Raw genomic sequence first — 21895 nt, 5'->3', positions numbered from 1 at the left:
CTATGTAATATATGTGATATCGATTCTTTGGCAGTGGATTGTGACTGATTGGTTTCAACTGAGAGTATTGGACATGTCATAATTTATTTATTGTACAGGCGTGTATTGATGACTTCCCATTACTTGAGTTTGGTCAAGAGAAAATCTCCAATTACAACACCCTAATGGAACCAGGCTTACGTGCTGTTAATTTTCTTGGGATAACAAATGGTTTAAAATTATCTTGGGATATTCATACAGAGAAAATTTTAGGTAAAATTAGCACAGGTGTAACTACACCTTTGTGTTACCAGTGCTATTCTTCTGCTCACACTTGTTTATTATGTCTTGATTCACAGTCCGACATGATATATCTCCATAGGACTACCTTCAGCTATGAAAGGAATAGGCCTGTATTTAAATTACAATGGATTGCAGTGAGGATCTTATGTAGTATAGCACCCAAACCTCATTCCAATCCCAGTTACAGAGAACTTCAAATTATGACAGTTATGTGATTGTTTTCTATGCAAAGCTTAACACACATGAAAGGGAAATATCATAGCTACCTACAGCAAGACATGTGTCGTAACTCGTAAGTATAATACCAGTAACACATGGAAAGAGCAAGAATTGAGTGCTTATGCACTATATAAGGATTTAACTGTGGCAAAGGAGATATTTTGGTTTGCAACCCACATATTAATGTAGTTGTAGTGCTGGATAAAAGTATTCCGTCTTCAGGCCACGAGTGGCCTACCGGGACCATCCGACCGCCGTGTCATCCTCAGATGAGGATGCAGATAGGAGGGGCGTGGGGTCAGCACACCGCTCTCCCAGTCGTTATGATGGTATTCTTGACCGAAGCTGCTACTATTTGGTCGAGTAGCTCCTCAACTGGCATCACGAGGCTGAGTGCACCCCGAAAAATGGCAACAGTGCATGGCGGCCTGGATGGTCACCCATCCAAGTGCCGACCACGCTAGTGTTGGATACATAACCCTTAATTCACGAGGTGTGGTCTCTCAGACAGCTCGAAAATTTTGGAACTCGCTCTCCAAGGCCTGTTGTGGTGGAATGCTTTTATACTCTCCAAACCCTCCTTAAATTGCCAAGCCTCTGATGTTTCGTTGTCGGTTGCGTTATCGCCTTCTGTGTTTACTGTTGACACGAGTTGTTGATAGGTGTTGGAGTCTCCTAGACGGCGCCTCGTGAACTACATACCTGTTTTTTTTTTCAATACGGTGCTGCAGGGGGTAGCCTTTGTGGTCTAAGGCGCCTTGCCACAGTTCGTGCAGCTATCCCCGTCGGAGATCCGAATCCTCCCTCAGGCATGGGTGTGTGTGTTGTCCTTAGCCTAAGTTATTTTAAGTTGGATTAAATAAGTGTAAGCTTAGGGCCCAATGACCTTACCAGTTTTTGTCCCATAGGAACTTACCACAAATTTCAAAAAAATTTCAGATCGGTACTGTATAGCTCAAAATGTGTTGGCGCAAATGTGTCATTTTTAACTTTCCCGAGTTTGATGAAATTGTTAGTCGGTCTATGGAGGAAGGTGTCAGTGATATGGATCAAGGAATACACGAAAAAGACGACGATTTTACATTAGCCAGTTATCACAGTTCTGCTATCGAACAAAAATATCATTCAGAAGAAGAACTTCAGGAAAGTTGTGATGAGGATCTGTCTATTTCTTCAATGAAATACTTAAAGTGTCTGTTAAAACGTAATGTGTTCTGAGTGGTGATAAAAATGTAGTTCCCAGCAATGAATGTCAATTTGACAAATTTTCTTTGTATATCTAGCAGGTGGAATTTTTATGCGCAAATTTAAACCCTGGAATTTAGTTTCATTTGGATTTTTATTTGCTACAGAGCTCGAATAATTTTTCAGGATGTAAAATTCAGTACTCTAACAGTCCATTTATGAGTACTATTTAAAAGAACCACACAAAATTACGTGCTTTTGTGTGATAAATAGTAAAATGCTGCAGGCTTTGTTTAGTGCAATAAAATAAATTAGAAGCATTTAAACAACACTTAAATAATTGTTAAAATAAATGTTATATTGTATAAATTAAAAATTTGAAATGATTTTTGCCTTAAATCTCGGTTTAAACATAGGGGTTGTAGAGACATCACCTCGTTACAGAAAAGTCATCTCACGAGTTGGTTAACATGGTTGTAATGCATATTTTATTAATGATCGTAAATTTCTTTTATGTGTGTTTCATATCAATAATAAGTCGACTTTATGATGTTGTTCATTATAAATAAGGAGTTATAGTATTTCAGATGATCGCTGACGTTGCTGCAAAAATTGTTTTTATATATTCATATGATCACTGCAACGTCATAGAAACCAAGGTTATTCTATACGAATAAGAAGTTAGAAACGAATCCAGATGTCCTGTTGCACCTACGATTATCGATATTACAACACAATATATTTACAAAGTTCTTTGTCTCAGAAGGGTTAGTGTTTTGCTATGTTGTTTGGGTGAGTTGTCTGAGGCGGGTTGTTTATTTGAATCGTGTACACGTGTTCATTATCTTATATCTTTTGTGGTTGTGTGCTTGACAACAAAATGGTGATGCGAAAGTCTTTGCAAGGCTGCAATGGTTATCTTTGCCGTCATAATTGGTGGCTGTTACTGTTTGTTGCTGGTAGGAGAGTGTGTTAGTGAAAGATTCATATAATATTTAAAAAATGAAGTTTCTGCGAAATTTAAGCAGAGCGTTACCCGGAAGTAATGTAAGTTTGCGGTGTGTGCGGTAGTTTTATAATTTTTTTTAATGTACGGAAATATCTTACGACAGATGTTATGCCATTACTTTGCAGTCTAAAAAACCAAAATTTGGAATAATATGTGACATAGACGGTGTAATAACTAGAGGACGAAATGTGCTGCCAGCAGCGAAAGCCGCTTTCAATAAACTATGTGATGAACGAAAGAAACTAAAAGTTCCAATTGTATTTGTGACCAATGCGGGGAACTGCCTTAAAAGTACTAAGGCTGGACACCTTACGAACTGGCTGGAGTTAAATGTAAGTATTTCGCAACAAATGTAATTCAGATAATCATGCTTAAACCGAATGCAGTGTGAAAACAGAAACTAAAGTGTATGAAATTTATTTCGTATATTTTATATAAGTAAACGAACGTTGTGTCCTTGAAAACCTGTCTTTGGGTACATATGTAGGTGTTGTACATCATAATGGTGGTTTTGTGTAGATTGCCCTGTTGCGTAGCTCTAAGATTTTATCATCATTATTAATACACTTGTAATGAATTACGTTTTTGTCCCCTAAATCAACAGTCATTAGGCCTTATTGTTTTGTGGACGTAGTACGGAGAGAGATAATCGTGTCCTGTTTGCTTAGAACGGTCAAATGATATAAATAAATCGCAGCTGGGCCTTTTGTTATATTTTTTATACTTGCAGTTATTCTACTTTAGTTCCTACAACAATGATATTTAGTTTTGAGGTGCGAATACAAGTAATGAATATTATCTGTAAGATGAACAGCGGTGGAGTTTGGCAACGTTAATTCAAGTGCATAACCACAGTATCATACCTTGAACAAGTGAACTTTTGCAACTTGCAGTTTTTGCGTGATCATGTGTGTCAAAATTAACACTAGTAGTGTACACCTTTGAAGCTGTCACACCAACTGTACACCAGGGTCACATTGGCTCTCAGTTATTTGATGGAGAAATTAACCAAATATGAAATATTTTGTAACGAAATTGGTCGCTCCTATACTAAGTGCATTTTATTTCACCTCTGCCATGTACTTTCTCAGTCGATATTGGTATTAATGTATCCAAAATTCGAAACTATGTACAAACTATCATGAAGGAATTTTTTCAATGATGAAACTTGAAAGTAATCCGGATCTAAATGCTTTATTTGTAGTTTAATTCAATGAAGATGCTGTTCATTTAATTCATTTACACAGATATTTTAAGGTGTTCTCAATTATTCCCAGATCCATTCATTAATTATTTCCACACTCTTGGAATATGGACTACAACACTAGTGGCAACTGGCCGACCTCTTCTGTTAGAGAGAGCCCTGTTACAGCAATGACAGTTCTTGTCTTGGATGGCTGTACTTTCATCACTGTCTGAAGATTCTGCAGACTGATTAGTTTTGTCATTATGACTGCTGCAGGAGCACCAGCTTCACCATCACTTTCATCAGGATGATGATTGAGTTTCTTTAATAATGCTTTCTGTATAGCATCCCCTATTAGTAAAATGTCACTTCTGCACGTCATTTTCACGTAAATGTCCTTAATATCCAGAGATAGGACAGCTACACAGGGTCACAGTGACCCTTCAGAAAATATTTGTATCAAATTAATTAAACAACAAAGTCTCAAAACATTGAATGTCTCTCCTCTACTAGGTCTCACTCAATGCTGAATTTACATTGGTGACAGCAGACTGTTTATGTGCGATGTCACATGCACGGTAACAAACAAAGTAAACTCCGTGGTCAGTCTGACCCTAGTGTACACTTCTAGGGTTAACATGAGCTAACCTTATTGTTAGTTATTAACTGCAAAGTATTTTGCTAACCATTACTGTGTGTGACCAGCACTTCTTTCCACCTGTTAGTGAGACTATGTGATTTACATTTGGAGAGAAACCCTAATGTCCAAAGGCTGTGTCTTATAAGTGCAACCACTTTTCTCAATTTTGTGTTGTCTTTATTCCTTGATAATTTTTACATTGTTACCTCCAGTAGGCTTGCGTCTTTCATTTTCTTTCTTATCCTACCATTGATTTTATTTACAATTTCCTTTCATCCAGTATATTCCATAAATACTTGTATTAAAACAAATTTCCAAAAGATTTTGTTTAAATTTTTATTGAATGGTTATGAAGTTCAATAATTGATTTCTTTCAAAACATTGTCATTGAATTTTGCTTCTGTGCATCTGGTTCAAGTTAGCATTGTCCAAAGCCACATTTCTGTTGTTTCCAAGTACTTTTTTGGCATTCAGTGGCTTTCAGGTATGTGCAAGAGCCCATTGCAGATGAGCATCTTGACAAATTATATTTTATTAAATGACTTGTTTGCTAATTGCTATCTTTCTTAAATAAAGTGCCTTCTGATCTGTGTTTCTGTTTTTGATTTAATTGCAGCAAATGTTATCTTCTGTAATTAATGTGGTTATTAACAAAATTTGTTATCTCTTTGTATTTTACTTCATTCAGTTTTGATACTGAGTAACTTTGTCATCTCCGATTTGCAAGTAACTTTGTCATCTCTGATTTGCCTACTATCTTTTTTACTATTTTAAGTTCAAACTTTTTCAAATTTGTTAAATATTTAGGATGTCTATTGTAATCATTCTCTTCACTGGTAGTATCAGTAGTGACAGCAATATTATTTGCAAATCTTATGTGGAGAGTGGGAATTCTGTTTCACCTTGGTTCCAGGTATATTTGGCTCAAAGATCTTCTTAATTAAAGCTTATTCTAGAACCAAATGTTTAGGGTTCCATCCCCAGTCAGATCTAAGATTTTGATCTGTCACTTATTACTTCTTTCACTTCTGGAAATTGATGTTAATGTGAAAAATGTCAAATTGTGACCTATAATCAGATGTGTAATCAAGTTTGAAAGTCAGAGGAAGGCGATGGCAGGCTAAATTGCACTTACAGTGACAGCAGCTCTTGCATTGTGTGGGGATGTTGGTAATTTGTTGTTGGTGGTCATAGGAATTCAGCTAATAGTATATGGTAGCCAGTGGAAATCACCGAATCTAATGATTTCTCCCGGGAGAAGATAATTTATGAATTGATTACATAAAATGTCTGACAGATAGCAAAGCAAGTTTTAAGTGTAATTTTCTAATTTAAAATCATTTCTCTTGTGCGACCTTTTCTATTCCATTAATCATGTATGCAGCACAGGTGGTCAGTCCGCTTGAGTAGTAGTCTCAGAATTGTAGTAACAGGCTATTAGTCTGCTGTAAAACTTTCATCATGATCAACAGAGCAGAGGGAACATTTCAAAAGATCTTCTCTTTCTATATTCACAAGGAGTTGGGAGTTATTACTGGGTCCTTAAAAAAGTCTTAAACGACTTCACAGTGGAGCACTTATAGCTGAAACTGCCACGTTGCACCAGGTAGGTAAGCTTCTAGGATGCAAGGCCTTAGGCAACTACCCTTTTGTGGCTGAACAACATGACACCCTTAACTTCAGTAAAGGTTTAGTTACCTGCTCCAATATAATGGAGATGGACACTGAGAAATTATGTGAAGAATGGAAAAACATGGATGTCACAGAAGAGCAGAACTACATAAGGAGAGTCAACATCACATTTTAGTCTTCAACACTCCAGAATTAAATGAACATGTTCTTGCAGGCTATGTCTGTATTAAGGTTTGACCATTTGTTCCCAGCCCAATACAGTGCTTTGAATGCAAAAGATTTGGTCATACTACCATGGCATGTAATGAGAAGGATATGTCGGAATGGCTACTGGTCATGAAAAGGTATTGAAAATGAACAGATGGTCATGAGAGTAATGAAAAAGTAATATGACTCCTCAGCAGCTGACATAGTGAAGAGAGATTATTTTAAATTTGGGGAATATTCTGTAAAACAGCTGAAACAGTTCAACCCTAAGGAGGACAAACAATCACTTTCTGAGGAATTTGCAAAGTGCAAACCTTGTCTTCATTAAGTTCATACAGAAGCTGTTATGCATGTTTCATGGAAATGCTACAGTTGAGAGGCTTCTCTATTAACAAACAGTTGTTACTGTTAAATTTAACATTTGACTTCAATTTTATACTTTTATAATTGTTCTTTTAAGGAAAATTGTAAGTTTTGACTACATTATTATGTTAAAACTATTTTTATTTTAACTGATGTAATGAGAAGTGTATCTGAAAATAATCATGACCCATCCTAGGTGAGAGTTGAATGTTTCTATAGCATTTGATGAATGATATATGGTAGTGCAAGTCATATATAGTTAAATTATTCATATTGATATACGGTTTAAGTGATAAAAGAATTATTACATTCAGCCCTCAACTGGCTTTTGGGCTCATTAAAAAAATGTTTTTGTTATTTTATTTTCGAGAAGTCTTGCATTTAACTAAAGAGGTTATGGAAAAGGACTGAAAAGGTCATGGAAAATTGATAGAAACCTTGTCTGTATGGAAATTCTGAAGGTCCAGCTCATGAATCGGGCAACTTCTGAGCACTTCCCCTGAAATTTATAAACTGCTCCAGGATAAAGCAGTATGGAGCAGTAAGTGTGGTGTTTATAACCAGGAAAGTAATAACCTGCCCAAGGGAAAGGGGGGCGGGGTGGAAGCTGCACGTGACCCTGAAACCATTTGAAAGCTTTCAGCGAAGGACTTGGAACGTCATCTTCATACCACTGCACACATCAGAGACTCACTAAGCCATGCCCTCTACCCACACAATCAGTGCTGCCTGTGAGGAAAAATGCAAAATAAAAAGCCATCCAAAATCAAAGAAAGTGGCAGCTAAACCATCATATCAGTGAGCAGTCACCCTTTCCAATGGTGATTTCACTATCAAGGGTATTGATATCTGTATAGGGGAACCAGAGACCCAGACACCATCTAATGCACCCCTCTGATCTCTCAGGTAAAGCATCACCGCTGTGGGAGAAGAGCAAAGACAACCATCGCTAATCACTGGCTCCCACAGGGACTTCTGTATTGCAGTGGAGGTTAAATGGATACCAGCTGCATTTGGAAGAATTGTAACTCTTGGTCCAGGAGAGACCATTCTGGATCTGCGTACAAGAAACTCAATTTAGTCACAAACTCACCTGCTAGGGGCTACCGGCCCTACGGGAATGTCGATCGTACTAGGAAGGCAGTGGTAAGGGTGAGATGCCTGTTTTCATTGATGACAGATGTCACTCTTCTGCTGTTCCTCTTACCTCAGACAAGTAGTTGCAGTGGAAGTTTTCACACCAGCTAAAATCACTGTGTGTTCTTTATATCTTCCACACTGTGATCTATTGGCTGTGCAGGTACACTGACAGAACTCTTCTGGGTATTCCCTCAACCATTCCTCCTCGTGGAGGCTTCAGTGCAAACGATGTGCTTTGGGCTTGAGTACCACTTGCTCCAGGGCTCAAAGTATCGAGTACCTTGTCCATTCAAAGAATATCAGCCCTTTGAACTGTAAGTCAGATGCTACACTTTTCCACAGCTACAGGGTTATCTTCAGCCATTGACCTTTGCTTTTGCTCCCCAACTATTACAGACTCAGTTTAGTGGGAAATGGCCACAGATTTGCACTCCAGTGACCACTTTCTGGCATGGATTCTTCTGCTGACGTGGGTGATGGTGGACAGGAGACTGCAAACGTGAATGGTTCAAATGGTTAATTTGCTGCAGTACAGTCAGCAAGCCATTTTGAAACAAAAGGATTGTGCCTAGGGGATGATGGACCATATCACATGTGAGATCCAATGCGCTGCCACGGATTCTATTCCTCTGTCTAGTGATCATGTTGAATGACAGCCTGTCCCTTGGGGGGATGACGAGTGTTGCTCGGTATAATCAGAACCAGGTGCACAGTTTTGTGTAAAATCAAATGCCATCCAACTACAGAAAACCTTTGGGCCTTCAGTTCTGCGAGAGCACAAGCAAGGTGCATGATAAAAGAATGGAACAGGAACTCATGGAAGGAATTTATAACATCTGTCAATCAGACAACTTCCATTACACAAGTTTAGGAATCAATAAGGAGGATTTCAGGCATAGTCGCTGAAACTTCCCTCGCAGCCGTGTTGAGAAATGGTTTATCGATGGGTGCACTTAGAGACATTACTCAGGTTTTTTGCCGAACACTTTGTTACCATTATGGTGTCATTCAGACAAACTCCTGAGTTCCAGACATTCTTTAGAATTGTAGAGATGAGAAGGCTTTGCTCCTCATACAAAGACGGGATTCACAATCTTCCGTTCTCCATGTGGCAAATGGAGTTTGTTCTATCCACAACCAGAGGCACTGCTCCACTGCTGGGCCAGACTCATTATGCCATGCTCTGTTATCTTTGTCCTGGACTCAAAGGCAAGTTCCTATCTTGTTTCAGACAGATCTGCTGTGGTGGACAGTACACTGCAATATTAATTCTCTTCTGGAAACCAGTCAAGGATCATATCAACCCTAGCAGTTACTAAAGTGTAGCCTTACGAGTAGTATGGATAAGTCCCTAGAGTGAGTGGTCACCCTGTGCATCATCTAGATTCTGGTTCCTTATGTCACCTGTGCTATTCCCAGTGCAGTCTCAGGTGCAGTCTTTCTGTCCATGACAACTTAATTCTACTGGAGACGATAGTACAGGAATTGTGTCTTATGCCGAAACTATTTAGTCGGTGTATATTTGACCTTGAAAAGGTGTATGACACCACTTGGAGGTACAACATCCTTCTCAAACGTCATGAATAGGGACTGTCTAGATGTCAGCTGCTTCTTATTCAGTCCTTCCTCAAGGGCAGGTCTTTTCACTATTGCTTTGGTGATACCTTGTGTGTCCTCTTTCCTTGGGAGAATGGGGTTCCTCAAGACATAATCAGTGTCGTATTGTTTGCAATCACTACCAGTGATGTGTCCTCTGCAGTCAGAAGGCATGTGAAGAGTTCTTTGTTTGTGGATGACTTCGTGATCTTCTGCTGTTCCTCCGATCATACAGTGACAATGACCATCAGGAGGCTGGAAACTTGAACCACTAAAACTGGCTCTGAGCACTATGGGACTTAACATCTATGGTCATCAGTCCCCTGGAACTTAGAACTACTTAAACCTAATTAACCTAAGGACAGCACACAACACCCAGTCATCACGAGGCAGAGAAAATCCCCGACCCCGCCGGGAATCGAACCCGGGCGTGGGAAGCGAGAACGCTAACGCACGACCACGAGCTGCGGGCACTCAAACTGGTTTTAGGTTCACACTAGAAAAGGCTGTTTGTCAGTTTTAATCATGCTTATTGAGATTTTAACCACCTGAACTCATGATAGGGGAAAGTATTTTAAATTTTAAGGACAATGTGCACCTATTGGGTCTGACATTGGACATGTATGTACCTGAAAGGCCTGCAGATGAAGAACATCAAGTCATTGAATATTCTGAAATGCATCAGTAAAACCACTCCTGGTGTGGTGGCACCACCTTGTGGCACGGCAGGCCCAAGAAATCTTAGCGTTACCTCAGTCATTGGCGTTTATTGTGGCAGTCCATTTCAACTTTGAGCGGCTGCTCAGGAATTGACTTTGTGTGCACAAGCCATTTTGAATCCGTTCTACCCACTTCCTCACACATCTGGATACAGCAGGCCTCTGAATATGCAGTTACAAATGGAGCAAATGGCTGCTTTGGTGTACTCAGATGCCCAAAGTGATTTGAAGCCTGACACAGTCCAAGATAACGTGTACTCCAGATTACTGTTTTACAAATATGTTTTCTTAGATTTTGAATACATAACACAGTTTTATTGTTGTGTATATTTACGGATTCCAACAAGGGAGTGCACTCAGTTGCTAAGTTGTTCAGCTGTTTTCCTGATAGGGTTCTCCAAGTATATGTTCTTGAATAATTTATAAATTATGATAAGGAGCTATGCAGTAATATGACGGATGGTACTGGAGTGGATTTGGTGGCATCACGATACAAAGTTTCTCATTTGTTCTGACTTGTTGAGTGTGCTAAAAGTGGTCCACCGCATGAGCCAGTAAACCAGTTGATTCATGTCCTTTGCGACACCCTACAACAGATCCAACCCAGAGACAAGAAGGTAGTCTTTTGCCAGGTATCTGTGCACATTGGGATACAGAGAAATAGCACGGCCCACAAAACAACCAAAGAAATATGTAGAGATGGTGTTGTATGTCAGTGTGCCATTTCTGTGCATGCTGACATCTCATTGTCTGATAGAAGAAAAATGCATCTATGGGAAAGCAAATGGTTGGAAGTGATGAGTGACAAACTGTGCTGACTCAAATTGACCATGCAGGTATGGTGTACTTCATTGTCCATCAACACATGGATATTTCCTCTGGCTAGAAGATCCCCAACACTGTGAAGTTTTTGGTGTGACACTTTCAATTTAGCATGTTTTGGCTATGTGTGTTTTATATATTGACATAGGGACAACCATCAATTAGGCTGAAGATCTGCCCACCATCCTCGCCGATGCCAACACCAGCGTAACAAAAGTTTTGAAATGTGCTGGGGAGGAGAGGTCACTGTCCTGTGACTGGATACATAGCCTAGGCAGTTTACCATTTTTATTATTTGATTTTCAGTGTCATAGCTGAGTATATCAAGATGGCAGAATTTTATAATTGATAGGGGCCTTTAACACATTTAAGCAACTCCTCTTGTGGGACAGCTTTTGTGTCGACCCCCTCTCCTCCACCCATGACAGTGGCATGCTGGCACTTCATAAGGGTGCTGATGATGGGCATGATGTTGAGCACCCCACAAACATCATGATTATCATCAGGTTAAGTCCATTTTAGAATGTCCATATAGTGGGATTGAATAGCAGGCAATGACCACAATACAGGTGGGCGCTGATGATAGCCTGTGGTAACATCTTATCCACTTTGATAGGGGCACCGCTTGCACTGGCGTAGAGGGGTGTGTCCATAGGGCTTCTATTGGTTTGTGGCTGTGACTGATGTGTGGCTGGCTCTGGTGGCAGTACTTTTAATGTCTGGTACCAAGTTTGGAACTATGACCTGTGCGACGGGGCAGTAAAAATAAAGAATGTGCATATACAAAATGTTGGTCAAAAAATGTTATTGCAAATTTTGGCTCTCACGTAAGTCTCAGGGGATGATTTCCACACTTGGTGCATTAGTACACTTCCACACCTGCACATTTGTTATAGTTTTTGAATTAATTATTCACTCAGACATAAGTACAGTTTGTGCTAGGGAACAAGAATTAGGCGATTATTATACTAAAAATCAGTTTTTCATGTCACTGTTCAATCACTATTTGTCAGCGGTGTCCTTTTCTTTCACACAATGAAATTAGCACTGGTGAGATGGTTTACAGTTTTACTTTAATAATAATTTGACTCTGAGCCCCCAATAGCAGTAATGTAGGCTGCTATAATCAAAAGTTATTCAATCAATTTGAACGGAACCACAAGTCCCACTGTCCTCTTTGTTCTAACAGTTTTGGCGCGAAATCACAGTTTGCCACATGTTCACTTACGACGATGTATACCTCGTAAATCGCACTCGCACAAATACTCGTAGCACTTCCAGTTCACCAAATTCTATACTTGAACTATTAAATAATACTCTTTGTCGAAATAAATCTGTGTGAAAAAGAATTCTCAAATGACCACATTTGCCACCCTCAAGTGGGGCTTGCTCGCCAACCACCCTCCGAAACGACTGACCCCTGGTCAGCCACGTTAAAGGTGGGAGCCCCTCCACGCTCGCACAAGCATGGTGACCAACTCAAAAGGTCTACTGTCACCTCTGCATTGTTAGTAATTAGAATCGAGGACATCGCAGGAGTGAGGAACTGCGATGTTGTCCGTACATCTGGGTAAGGTTACCCATTAATATGGGTGATAGAAGTGGTCGAAAAAGCTTGACAGAATCAAGATTGTAAGAAGAGCAGTTTTTAAGGGCAGAGGGGAAAAAAGTGCCAAGGCAAGTGCCAAGGCGAAAAAAAAACCTCTGCGACAGTGTCAGGTTGGGTAGTAAGGGCAGTAGCGGTTTCTTGCTATCTGCGACAGATCGTGCAAGGTAAGGTTATGTTAGGGTTGGGTATCATGCATCAGTACCATAGGAGCAATACCAGATTCTCATAGAATGATCAGTCCTGTCAAGGAGGTGAGCGCTGCTGCTGCTGGCGCCGATGGCGTCTCCTGAGCCAGTTGCAGCTACTCCTCCTCCTATCTTGCTGCGTGTTCCGGTAGCTGCAGCTGTGCTTGTATGGATTCTCCTGGACCTGCTGCAGTGGCTTCTTCCCTGCAACAAGGAAATTAGTGCGGCAACACGTGCGTTGCCATTACGCCCTCTGCTGCGCTGTGTTGTCAGTGATTTGGCAAAGCTTCATCAGGCTGGTTGCTGAACAGTGGCAGCCTGCTGCCATTTGGCCTCATCCTCCTCTACTGCCTGGCGCAGCTCTGCCGCATCTGAGCCTTGAGGAGTTCCGCTTGTTCCGTGAGCTGCACTGGTTGAGCTTCGGAGACGTGCATGCCGCTTTCTCGCGCAGTCGCGATAAGGGCTGCCTCTTTGGCTCCTTGCCCCCTTGTGGGGTCCGTCCCCACGGCAGTCGGCGTCGCCTCCGATGCTGCCGTGGCGGCGGTTGTCTTCTTTGTACCCCTCACCTGCGGTGCTATTGGGGCAGCCGCTGGGACAGGCACGCGAACGTCCTGCGAGGTCACAGGAGTGTTCACAGGTTTGGCAGCACAGAGGCCTTGGGCGAAGACTGCACGCAATTGCCTCAAGGCCTCTTCTTTCTCTGCCGCCATGATGACTTTAAGGGCTGCTGTGGCCTCCTTCATGGCGGTGCCGAGTTCGAGGCCACAGTTCTTCTCGGGAGCATGAGCTGCATCCCAACTGCCCATTTCCGAGCAGTCCTCCCTGCCCCTGGCAGGTGGAGCTGCTACTGCGTCGTCCCTCAGCTGCGCCGGGCTGGTCTGTGCCCTACATCGTTTCCGACATTGTCTTCTCTTCTTCTGCTGCGTTGGTGCAGCCGCGGACGCCTTGATGCCTTTGGCCTAATTGCGGCTTGAGAAAGCCGGGCAACCGCGCCACCTGGCGACGTGCAGGCTGCCACACCGGACGCAAGTCGGCAGAACGTTACTGCCACAGTCGCAGGCACGGCTGTCGTGGTCGCCTGAGCACTTAATGCACTGGGCCGCGTTGCGGCAATACTTCACGACAACTGATCGAGGTGGCGCAGTGGTTAGCACACTGGACTCGCATTCGGGAGGACGACGGTTCAATCCCGTCTCCGGCCATCCTGATTTAGGTTTTCCGTGATTTCCCTAAATCGCTTCAGGCAAATGCCAGGATGGTACCTTTGAAAGGGCACGGCCGATTTCCTTCCCCATCCTTCCCTCACCCGAGCTTGCGCTCCGTCTCTAATGACCTCGTTGTTGACGGGACGTTAAACACTAATATCCTCCTCCTCCTCCTTCACGACATGGCCCTCGCCCTAGCACCTGAAGCACTGGGGCTGGGGGTCCATGGCGGTCAGGAGAGCTTCTGTCGTAACCGGGAAGCCCAGTAACTTCCACAAGTCGAAGATGTCGCTCCCGCCGTCGGCCATTTGCACGGTCAAGGCAAAGAGCGGTGCCCTCTTCTTGTTGGTCCGGTTGTACGACCTTGCGGTTGCATTACAAAACCCGGCTCGCAGCAGCCCTTCCCGGACCGCAGCCTCGTCACAGCACCGAGGTACCCCCCTGAGGAGTGCCTTGGTCATCTTCATCCTTCCTATGGAAGGTGCCTTCTCACGCGCCAGCGGCACGTCGACAATTTGGTCAGCCACTGCGACCTCGATCGCCCTGTGGTCAGCCACGTTTGCAGCTCGAATGCAGATCAGCGAGTCTGTATCGACAGACTCATAGACCACCTCGTTCTTAGCGCAATTCGTCATAGTGTCAAACAGCACTGTCCACCCGCCTTTTTTCACTTGACATACAAAGGGGGACAGGCCGCGACTTGTCTTCTCGGGAATTCCTTGCTTGGTCGGCAGACTCAGTGAGTTGCACAACCGAAGGACCCTTCGTAGCGGCAGGTTTCCTCTGCGTGTACTTCTTTCCCATGCTGCGGGGCGCAGAACACGACAATCTGCAGGCGTTGTGAAAACAACACACGACAATTTGCTTCCCGCGGCACCCACAGCACAGAAATCTCTTCACGAGCTCTCAACGGCCGAGTAAGCGTAGTGCGCAACACAGCTTGCTTATATAGGCTCAGACATCAACCCCCCCCCCCCCCCCCCCCCCCCCCCCCCCTCCCGTTATGCAAGTACCACTCTCACCAGTTAAGGTTACAAATTTTGATACATCATCCCTCGACAGAAATAAGTACACCATTGGAACCTCGCTAAAAAGTACATCTTATTTACTATATTACATTAATTTCTAGGATTATTCTATTGCCCATAAATCAAGTTTTAGGTTTTGCAAAATTTCACCACTTAGCGCAAATTTGTTTGTTGACATCTGTGCTGCAAAGTTTTAACATAGAACTGCACATACCACCATTTTTAGACGTGATATATAGTGATCTACACACTGCGCTGCTCAAAATCTTCATATCTATAATAATTAATTAATTATGTGTGATAAATGTTAATAATAATTTGCAAACAATGAAAACTCTTGCAAGTTAAGTGTATACTATAACTTAACTAGTTTAGAATATGTGTGATGCCACCCAAAATATTATATAGTGCCGTTCTTTACGTCATGAATTTTCTATTGAATTTTATAAACAATTTTCCCTAAAACTTTGTTTATTGCTCTTTGCGGGTTTAATTATTTATGAATCTTATTATATGACTATGGCACTCAGTCCACTATGACGAAACGTTTTTAACGAGTGCTCGCTCATCCCTGTAAGTTGTTATTTACTATTTTTATTAATCTTTCAGTATTGGTGATATTAACCGATTTTGAGGTTACTATAGCTCTTGCGTCTCGTGACTTGAAATAAATATCGATCTTTCAGAAGGTGTATATTGCTGACCACAATCCACTGCCGCATCGCTCTTCACCGTAAGTTACATAGTTTTTGCGTAATGTGTGAAAAACCAAACAATGCCCCAAGCTGCAGGCCACGTGGTTGCCGAGCCGCGGGCGCGGCACATGCTTCCACGAATCGCACACTGTGTAGCGCGCTCGCTCTCCACAAAGCAATCCTTGCATACTAGAAACATCCATCTTGTAACGGGGGTTTGTACCATCACACCTGACATGCCTGGCATGCTGTCTGTGACAAACAACACATGCCTCCTCCTCCTCCTGCTCCCCCCCCCCCCCCCTGCTCCCCCCCCCCCGCCCCCCCCCCCAATCCTCCTCACTGTCATTGCGTACTGGCGTTGCTGGTAACAACGGCTGGGAAGGCTGGGAAGTGGTATGGATGCACGTGTCACTAAGGAGGCAGTAGCTAATGGCAAGTTCCTGCCTGCATCCAGACATTTATTTTGCAAGTGAATGAGAACACTGACCGAGAAACCTGTCATAGGGTGCACACCATACCCAGGGACGGAGTATCTTCTGGCACTGGCAATGACGCAGTGGTGACTGGTGGGTCATCGGAGGCATGCAGAAAGGCAGCAGTTCAGATAGGACCAGATCTCCACAGGAGGGGCTGCTGACTGCGGTGACTACGGCAGTGGCACTTCAACATCCATCGGCTCCCTGCAAGCACTGGCAGCACAAGACCCTAGGGAGATGAAGGCAGTTATGCTGCAAGATTATGTGGGATGCTGTCTCTGAAACTGAGAAAGCTGCAGCAGGATCACATAGCCAACAGAAGTGGAGCTGATTCTGAAGCTCTGTGCAGCCCAGACAAACACTGTGCAAGATAAAGGGGGAAGGGGCAAGACTTGAATGATAATGCTCGATTCACAGTGTTTGTTTCTGCTGAAGACTGGTAAAAATATATGATCAGTGACATTAAATTTGGTATGCTGTGGAAGAGGGGCTGACTTCTGTGGCGGATGTAGTGGTGTTCTGCGTCAGTGTGCACGCAACAGTTCTGAAGGCGACTTGCTGCTGCGTGACTGGTAACAGTATGAGGACAGGAAAGTCATTAAAGTTTGCTCTGGTGTGTTGGAGCCACATGACTTGTCCATTTGCTGCTGAAATGTAATCACAAAGTGTTCTGCTTCACCGTTAGATTGCAGATGGAATAGTGCGCTTGTCGCATATTGAATGCCATTGCTTGAGTCTGCCGATGTAAACTGTGGTCCATTATCTGAGACTATGACCTTCATTACAGAAAACTGATGTGAAAGTTTTGCTAGTACTTGCTGTTGGGGTCAGATGCATTGGTACAACAAATGGAAATTGCTATAAACATGTACAACAATTTGCCAATCGCTGTTCCTAAATAGACCCACAGAATCATCGTGTAATCTCTGCCAAGGGGTGCTGGGCCATTCAGAGAACCTTTGAGGTTGAGCAGCCTAGTGCCTCTGCACAAGCATGACAGTGAAAGGTGAACTGTTCAATCTGTGAGCCCATCCCTGCCCTGCAAGCTGGCTTGCTGTTTTGTACGAACTATGCCCCAATGGCCTTGATGCAAAAGACGAGGAACTTCCCTATATAAAGAGCATGGAACTATCACACGTGATTGATCACTATCTGCATGAAACAGAGTGATATCCTATTGTTGAGCCAAGATTTGCTGAAGTGCAAAGTATTGACAAACCACAGGACTGCGAACAGCTTCGATAGTGTGTGCCCAACCAGTGCGGATATACTGCAGCATAACTGTGGTTTGGGATACACTGCCATTGCCTGAGCGATCCAGTGGTGATAGATGGTGATTGCACGTCAATATGGAAACAAGAGTCTTCAAATGCAGCAACTACTGTATTGTTGCCAACTGTTAACTGAGTGAGGGTGTGTCCTTTGGAATGTCTGGCTGTTGATCTGTACATGATTTCATAGTGGTAAATTTACAAAAATCAAAGACCAGCATTTGAGCTTTTGCACTGTGCATGGAGGAACTGACTGAGAAGGACTGAACAACAACATCAGTGGCTTATGATCTGTCACTAAGTGGAGCTTCCATCCATAAAGGTACTGGTGGAATTTTTTCACAGCTTAGATAATGGCAAGAGCCACCACCTCTAGCTGATAATAATTGCACTGAGCCTTGGTCAAGAGCTTGGATGCAAAAGGAATCGGTTCGACCTTATAGCCAACTCTGTGTGAGAACACTGCACCGGTCCCGTACGAGGAAGCATCGACTGCTAGCATGTCTGGCTTAGCGGGGTAAGAATGAAGCAAACAACTATCACTCAAAAATGCTCCCTTCAATCACTGATAAGCAATTTGACACTGCCAAGTTCATACAAAAAGAACATTTTTCTGGTATAGCTTGGAATTCACGTATGTTACAAGGCACTGGGAGTCACAAATTGCAGTTAATTGAGACTGGGGAGGATGGATGGCCTGAGCATTGATGAGATGGCCTAGGTACTGCACTCGATTTCAGTTTGAGAGAAAGAAGTTTGTTGCACTTGAGACCATCAGCAGAGAGAACTTGAAATAAACTTGTCAGATTAGGAAGATGTTCATCGGGACAACATCCAAAAACCACGTTATCATCTAAATAGTTTGTGCACGAAGGCACTTAGCAGTCAGCCGATACAGATATCTCTGGTAAATAGCAGATGCTGAAGCACTGTCAGAGGGCAAATGCAAAAGCTAGAATAGCCCTACATGTATATTGGTCACAAAAAAATTTTGAGCCTGTCCATTCAGCGGAATGTACAAGTAGGCATCCCGTACATCCATTGCAGAGAAGAAGCAAGCCGCTCCTAGCTTATACATCAGTTCATCAATCTGTGGTAATAGAAATGAGTTAATTGCTGTTCAGGGACCCACAATTGATTTGAAATCAGCACAAAATCTTAAGTTTCCATACAGTTTCCTGATGACTTGAAAGAGGAGATTTTCACCGACTGCCTGCTACTGGAGCAATTACACCTTTGTCCTGCCAATTCAACAATGTTTGTCTTACTTGATTTCTGATAGCCTGAGGGATGGGCCATGCCCAATAAAATCAAGGTTGCGCATTTTTCTTCATTGGTTGCTTTGCCTAGGCTATCTTGAAAAAGTTCACTGAATTCTGCACAATGTTTTGAAACACTATCTTGAGGTACAGAAGAATTAACAGAGAGTACATTGTCCTTAACATGCATTCTGAAAAGATGGAATGAATCAATACCAAAAATGTTTTGACTGTCTTTTGAACCCAATACTGTGAAAGAAACTGTCTTTGTGACATTGGGAAAAGCAGCAGGCAGGCGGCAGACAATAAAAACGGGGGTGTCAATGGATATTGTAAGCTGAGAGAGTTGTCTGTGACTTGCACAATATAGTCTTTCCTAACAGTTGATACATGTGTTGTTCAAAATTATCACTGAGACTCCTGAAAGTAACTACAAGCCATGTTGCGATTAGCAATCTGCAAAATGACAAATAGTTTGTTTGCTTATCGGTGAATAGGAGAAGAGTTCTGAGAATTCTTCAACCTTGACGTGTCTTTGAAAGTACGACATTGGCTTTCATGCACTGATATTTGGTCTAAGGAACATACTGCTTGTGGGACTTTTGCTTTTGTAAACACACTGATTGTACATTGCCTCAATGTAAACACATTGCGTCAAGACAGGGGCAGGTCTGCAGCTTGTGTGACATAATTTAACACTGCGTACTGTCTGCTTAACACACTGCTGTATTTGTGTATGGCACTGCCCTGGCTGTAATTTGGGATGATGTGTTGTCTGACCTGTTTGCTATCAACTACTACACTAGTGTGAGGAGAGTCAATGTGTATCACAGCAATGTCGTAAGAGTTGTGTGACTCAATCAATTCTAACACTTGATTTAAACTGGGATCCAGGTACTTAAGTATTGTTCCCTGATTGTAGTGTCAGACTCATTCTGGGTGATAGTGTCTCGAATCATGGTGTTACTATAATATGTGACACATTTGTCATAAACTTGCAATCTACATCTACATTTATACTCCGCAAGCCACCCAACAGTGTGTGGTGGAGGGCACTTTACGTGCCACTGTCATTTCCTCCCTTTCCTATTCCAGTCGCCTATGGTTCGCAGGAAGAATGACTGCCGGAAAGCCTCCGTGTGTGCTCGAATCTCTCTAATTTTAAATTCGTGATCTCCTCGGGAGGTATAAGTAGGGGGAAGCAATATATTTGATACCTCATCCAGAAACGCACCCTCTCGAAACCTGGACAGCAAGCTGCACCACAATGCAGAGCGCCTCTCTTGCAGAGTCTACCATTTGAGTTTGCTAAACATCTCCGTAACGCTATCACACTAACCAAATAACCCTGTGACGAAACGCGCCGCTCTTCTTTGGATTTTGTCTATCTCCTCTGTCAAACCAACCTGGTATGGATCCCACACTGATGAGCAATACTCAAGTACAGGTCGAACGAGTGTTTTATAAGACACCTCCTTTGTTGATGGACTACATTTTCTAAGGACTCTCCCAATGAATCTCAACCTGGCACCCACCTTACCAACAATTAATTTTATATCATCATTCCACTTCAAATTGTTCCATACACATAGTCCCAGATATTTCACAGAAGTAACTGCTACCAGTGTTTGTTCCGCTATCATATAATCATACAATGAAGGATCCTTCTTTCTATGTATTCACAATACATTACATTTGTCTATGTTAAGGGTCAGTTGCCACTCCCTGTACCAAGTGCTATCCGCTGCAGATCTTCCTGCATTTCGTCGCAATTTTCTAATGCTGCAACTTCTCTGTATACTACACCATCATCCACGAACAGCCGCATGGAGCTTCCGACACTATGTCCTAGGTCATTTATATATATTGTGAAAAGCAATGGTCCCATAACACTCCCCTGTGGCACGCCAGAGGTTACTTTAACGTCTGTAGACGTCTCTCCATTGAGAACAACATACTGTGTTTTGTTTGCTAAAAACTCTTCAATCCAGCCACACACCTGGTCTGATATTCCGTAGGCTTTTACGTTGTTTATCAGGTGACAGTGCGGAACTGTATTGAACGCCTTCCATAAGTCAAGGAAAATAGCATCTACCTGGGAGCCTGTATCTAATATTTTCTGGGTCTCATGAACAGATAAAGCCAGTTGGGTCTCACACGATCGCTGTTTCTGGAATCCATGTTGATTCCTACACAGTATATTCTGGGTTTCCAGAAATGACATGATACGCGAGCAAAAAACATGTTCTAAAATTCTACAAAAGATCGATGTGAGAGATATAGGCCTATAGTTTTACGCATCTGCTTGACTACCCTTCTTGAAAACTGGAACTACCTGTGCTCTTTTCCAATCATTTGGAACCTTCTGTTCCTCTAGAGACTTGCGGTACACGGCTGTTAGAAGGGGGGCAAGTTCTTTCACGTACTCTGTGTAGAGTCGAATTGGTATCCTGTCAGGCCAGTGGACTTTCCTCTGTTGAGTGACTTCAGTTGCTTCTCTATTCCTTGGACACTTATTTCAATGTCATCCATTTTTTCGTTCATGTGTGGATTTAGAGAAGGATCTGCAGTGCAGTCTTCCTCTGTGAAACAGTTTTGGAAAAGGGTGTTTAGTATTTCAGCTTTACGCGTGTCATCCTCTGTTTCAATACCATTATCATCCCAGAGTGTCTGGATATGCTGTTTCGATCCACTTACTGATTTAACGTAAGACTAGAACTTCCTAGGATTTTCTGTCAAGGCTGTACATAGTATTTTACTTTCGAATTCACTGAACGCTTCACGCATAGCCCTCCTTACGCTAACTTTGACATTGTTTAGCTTATGTTTGCCTGAGAGGTTTTGGCTGCGTTTAAATTTGCAGTGAAGCTCTCTTTGCTTTCGCAATAGTTTCCTAACTTTTTTGTTGAACCACGGTGGGTTTTTCCCGTCCCTCACAGTTTTACTCAGCACGTACCTGTCTAAGATGCATTTTACGATTGCATTGATTGCATAGATTCCATAAACACTCAAGATTGTCAGTGTCGGAACAGAAATTTTTGTTTTGATCTGTTAGGTAGTCTGAAATCTGTCTCCTATTACTCTTGCTAAACAGATAAACCTTCCTCCCTTTCTTTATATCCCTATTTACTTCCATATTCAGGGATGCTGCAGAGGCCTTATGA

The 21895-nt window shown here is 42.5% G+C and overlaps 1 protein-coding gene across 1 annotated transcript in view; it reads left to right on the top strand.

Annotated features, from left to right (window-relative positions):
• The first annotated feature begins 2470 nt into the window (after positions 1-2470).
• Positions 2471-21895, top strand: part of LOC124722933 (haloacid dehalogenase-like hydrolase domain-containing 5) — a 130955-nt gene continuing 111530 nt past the window's right edge. Inside the window, exons 1-2 of the mRNA XM_047248093.1 lie at positions 2471-2733; positions 2821-3027. Coding sequence (XP_047104049.1) covers positions 2689-2733; positions 2821-3027 — 252 coding nt within the window. The 5' untranslated portion in view covers positions 2471-2688. The remainder of the gene's footprint in view (positions 2734-2820; positions 3028-21895) is intronic.

The sequence above is a fragment of the Schistocerca piceifrons genome, chromosome X (assembly GCF_021461385.2).
Source record: "Schistocerca piceifrons isolate TAMUIC-IGC-003096 chromosome X, iqSchPice1.1, whole genome shotgun sequence".
Lineage (NCBI taxonomy): Eukaryota > Metazoa > Arthropoda > Insecta > Orthoptera > Acrididae > Schistocerca > Schistocerca piceifrons.
Note: the sequence above shows the minus strand (reverse complement) of the source record. Positions and strands in the feature narration are given on the sequence as shown.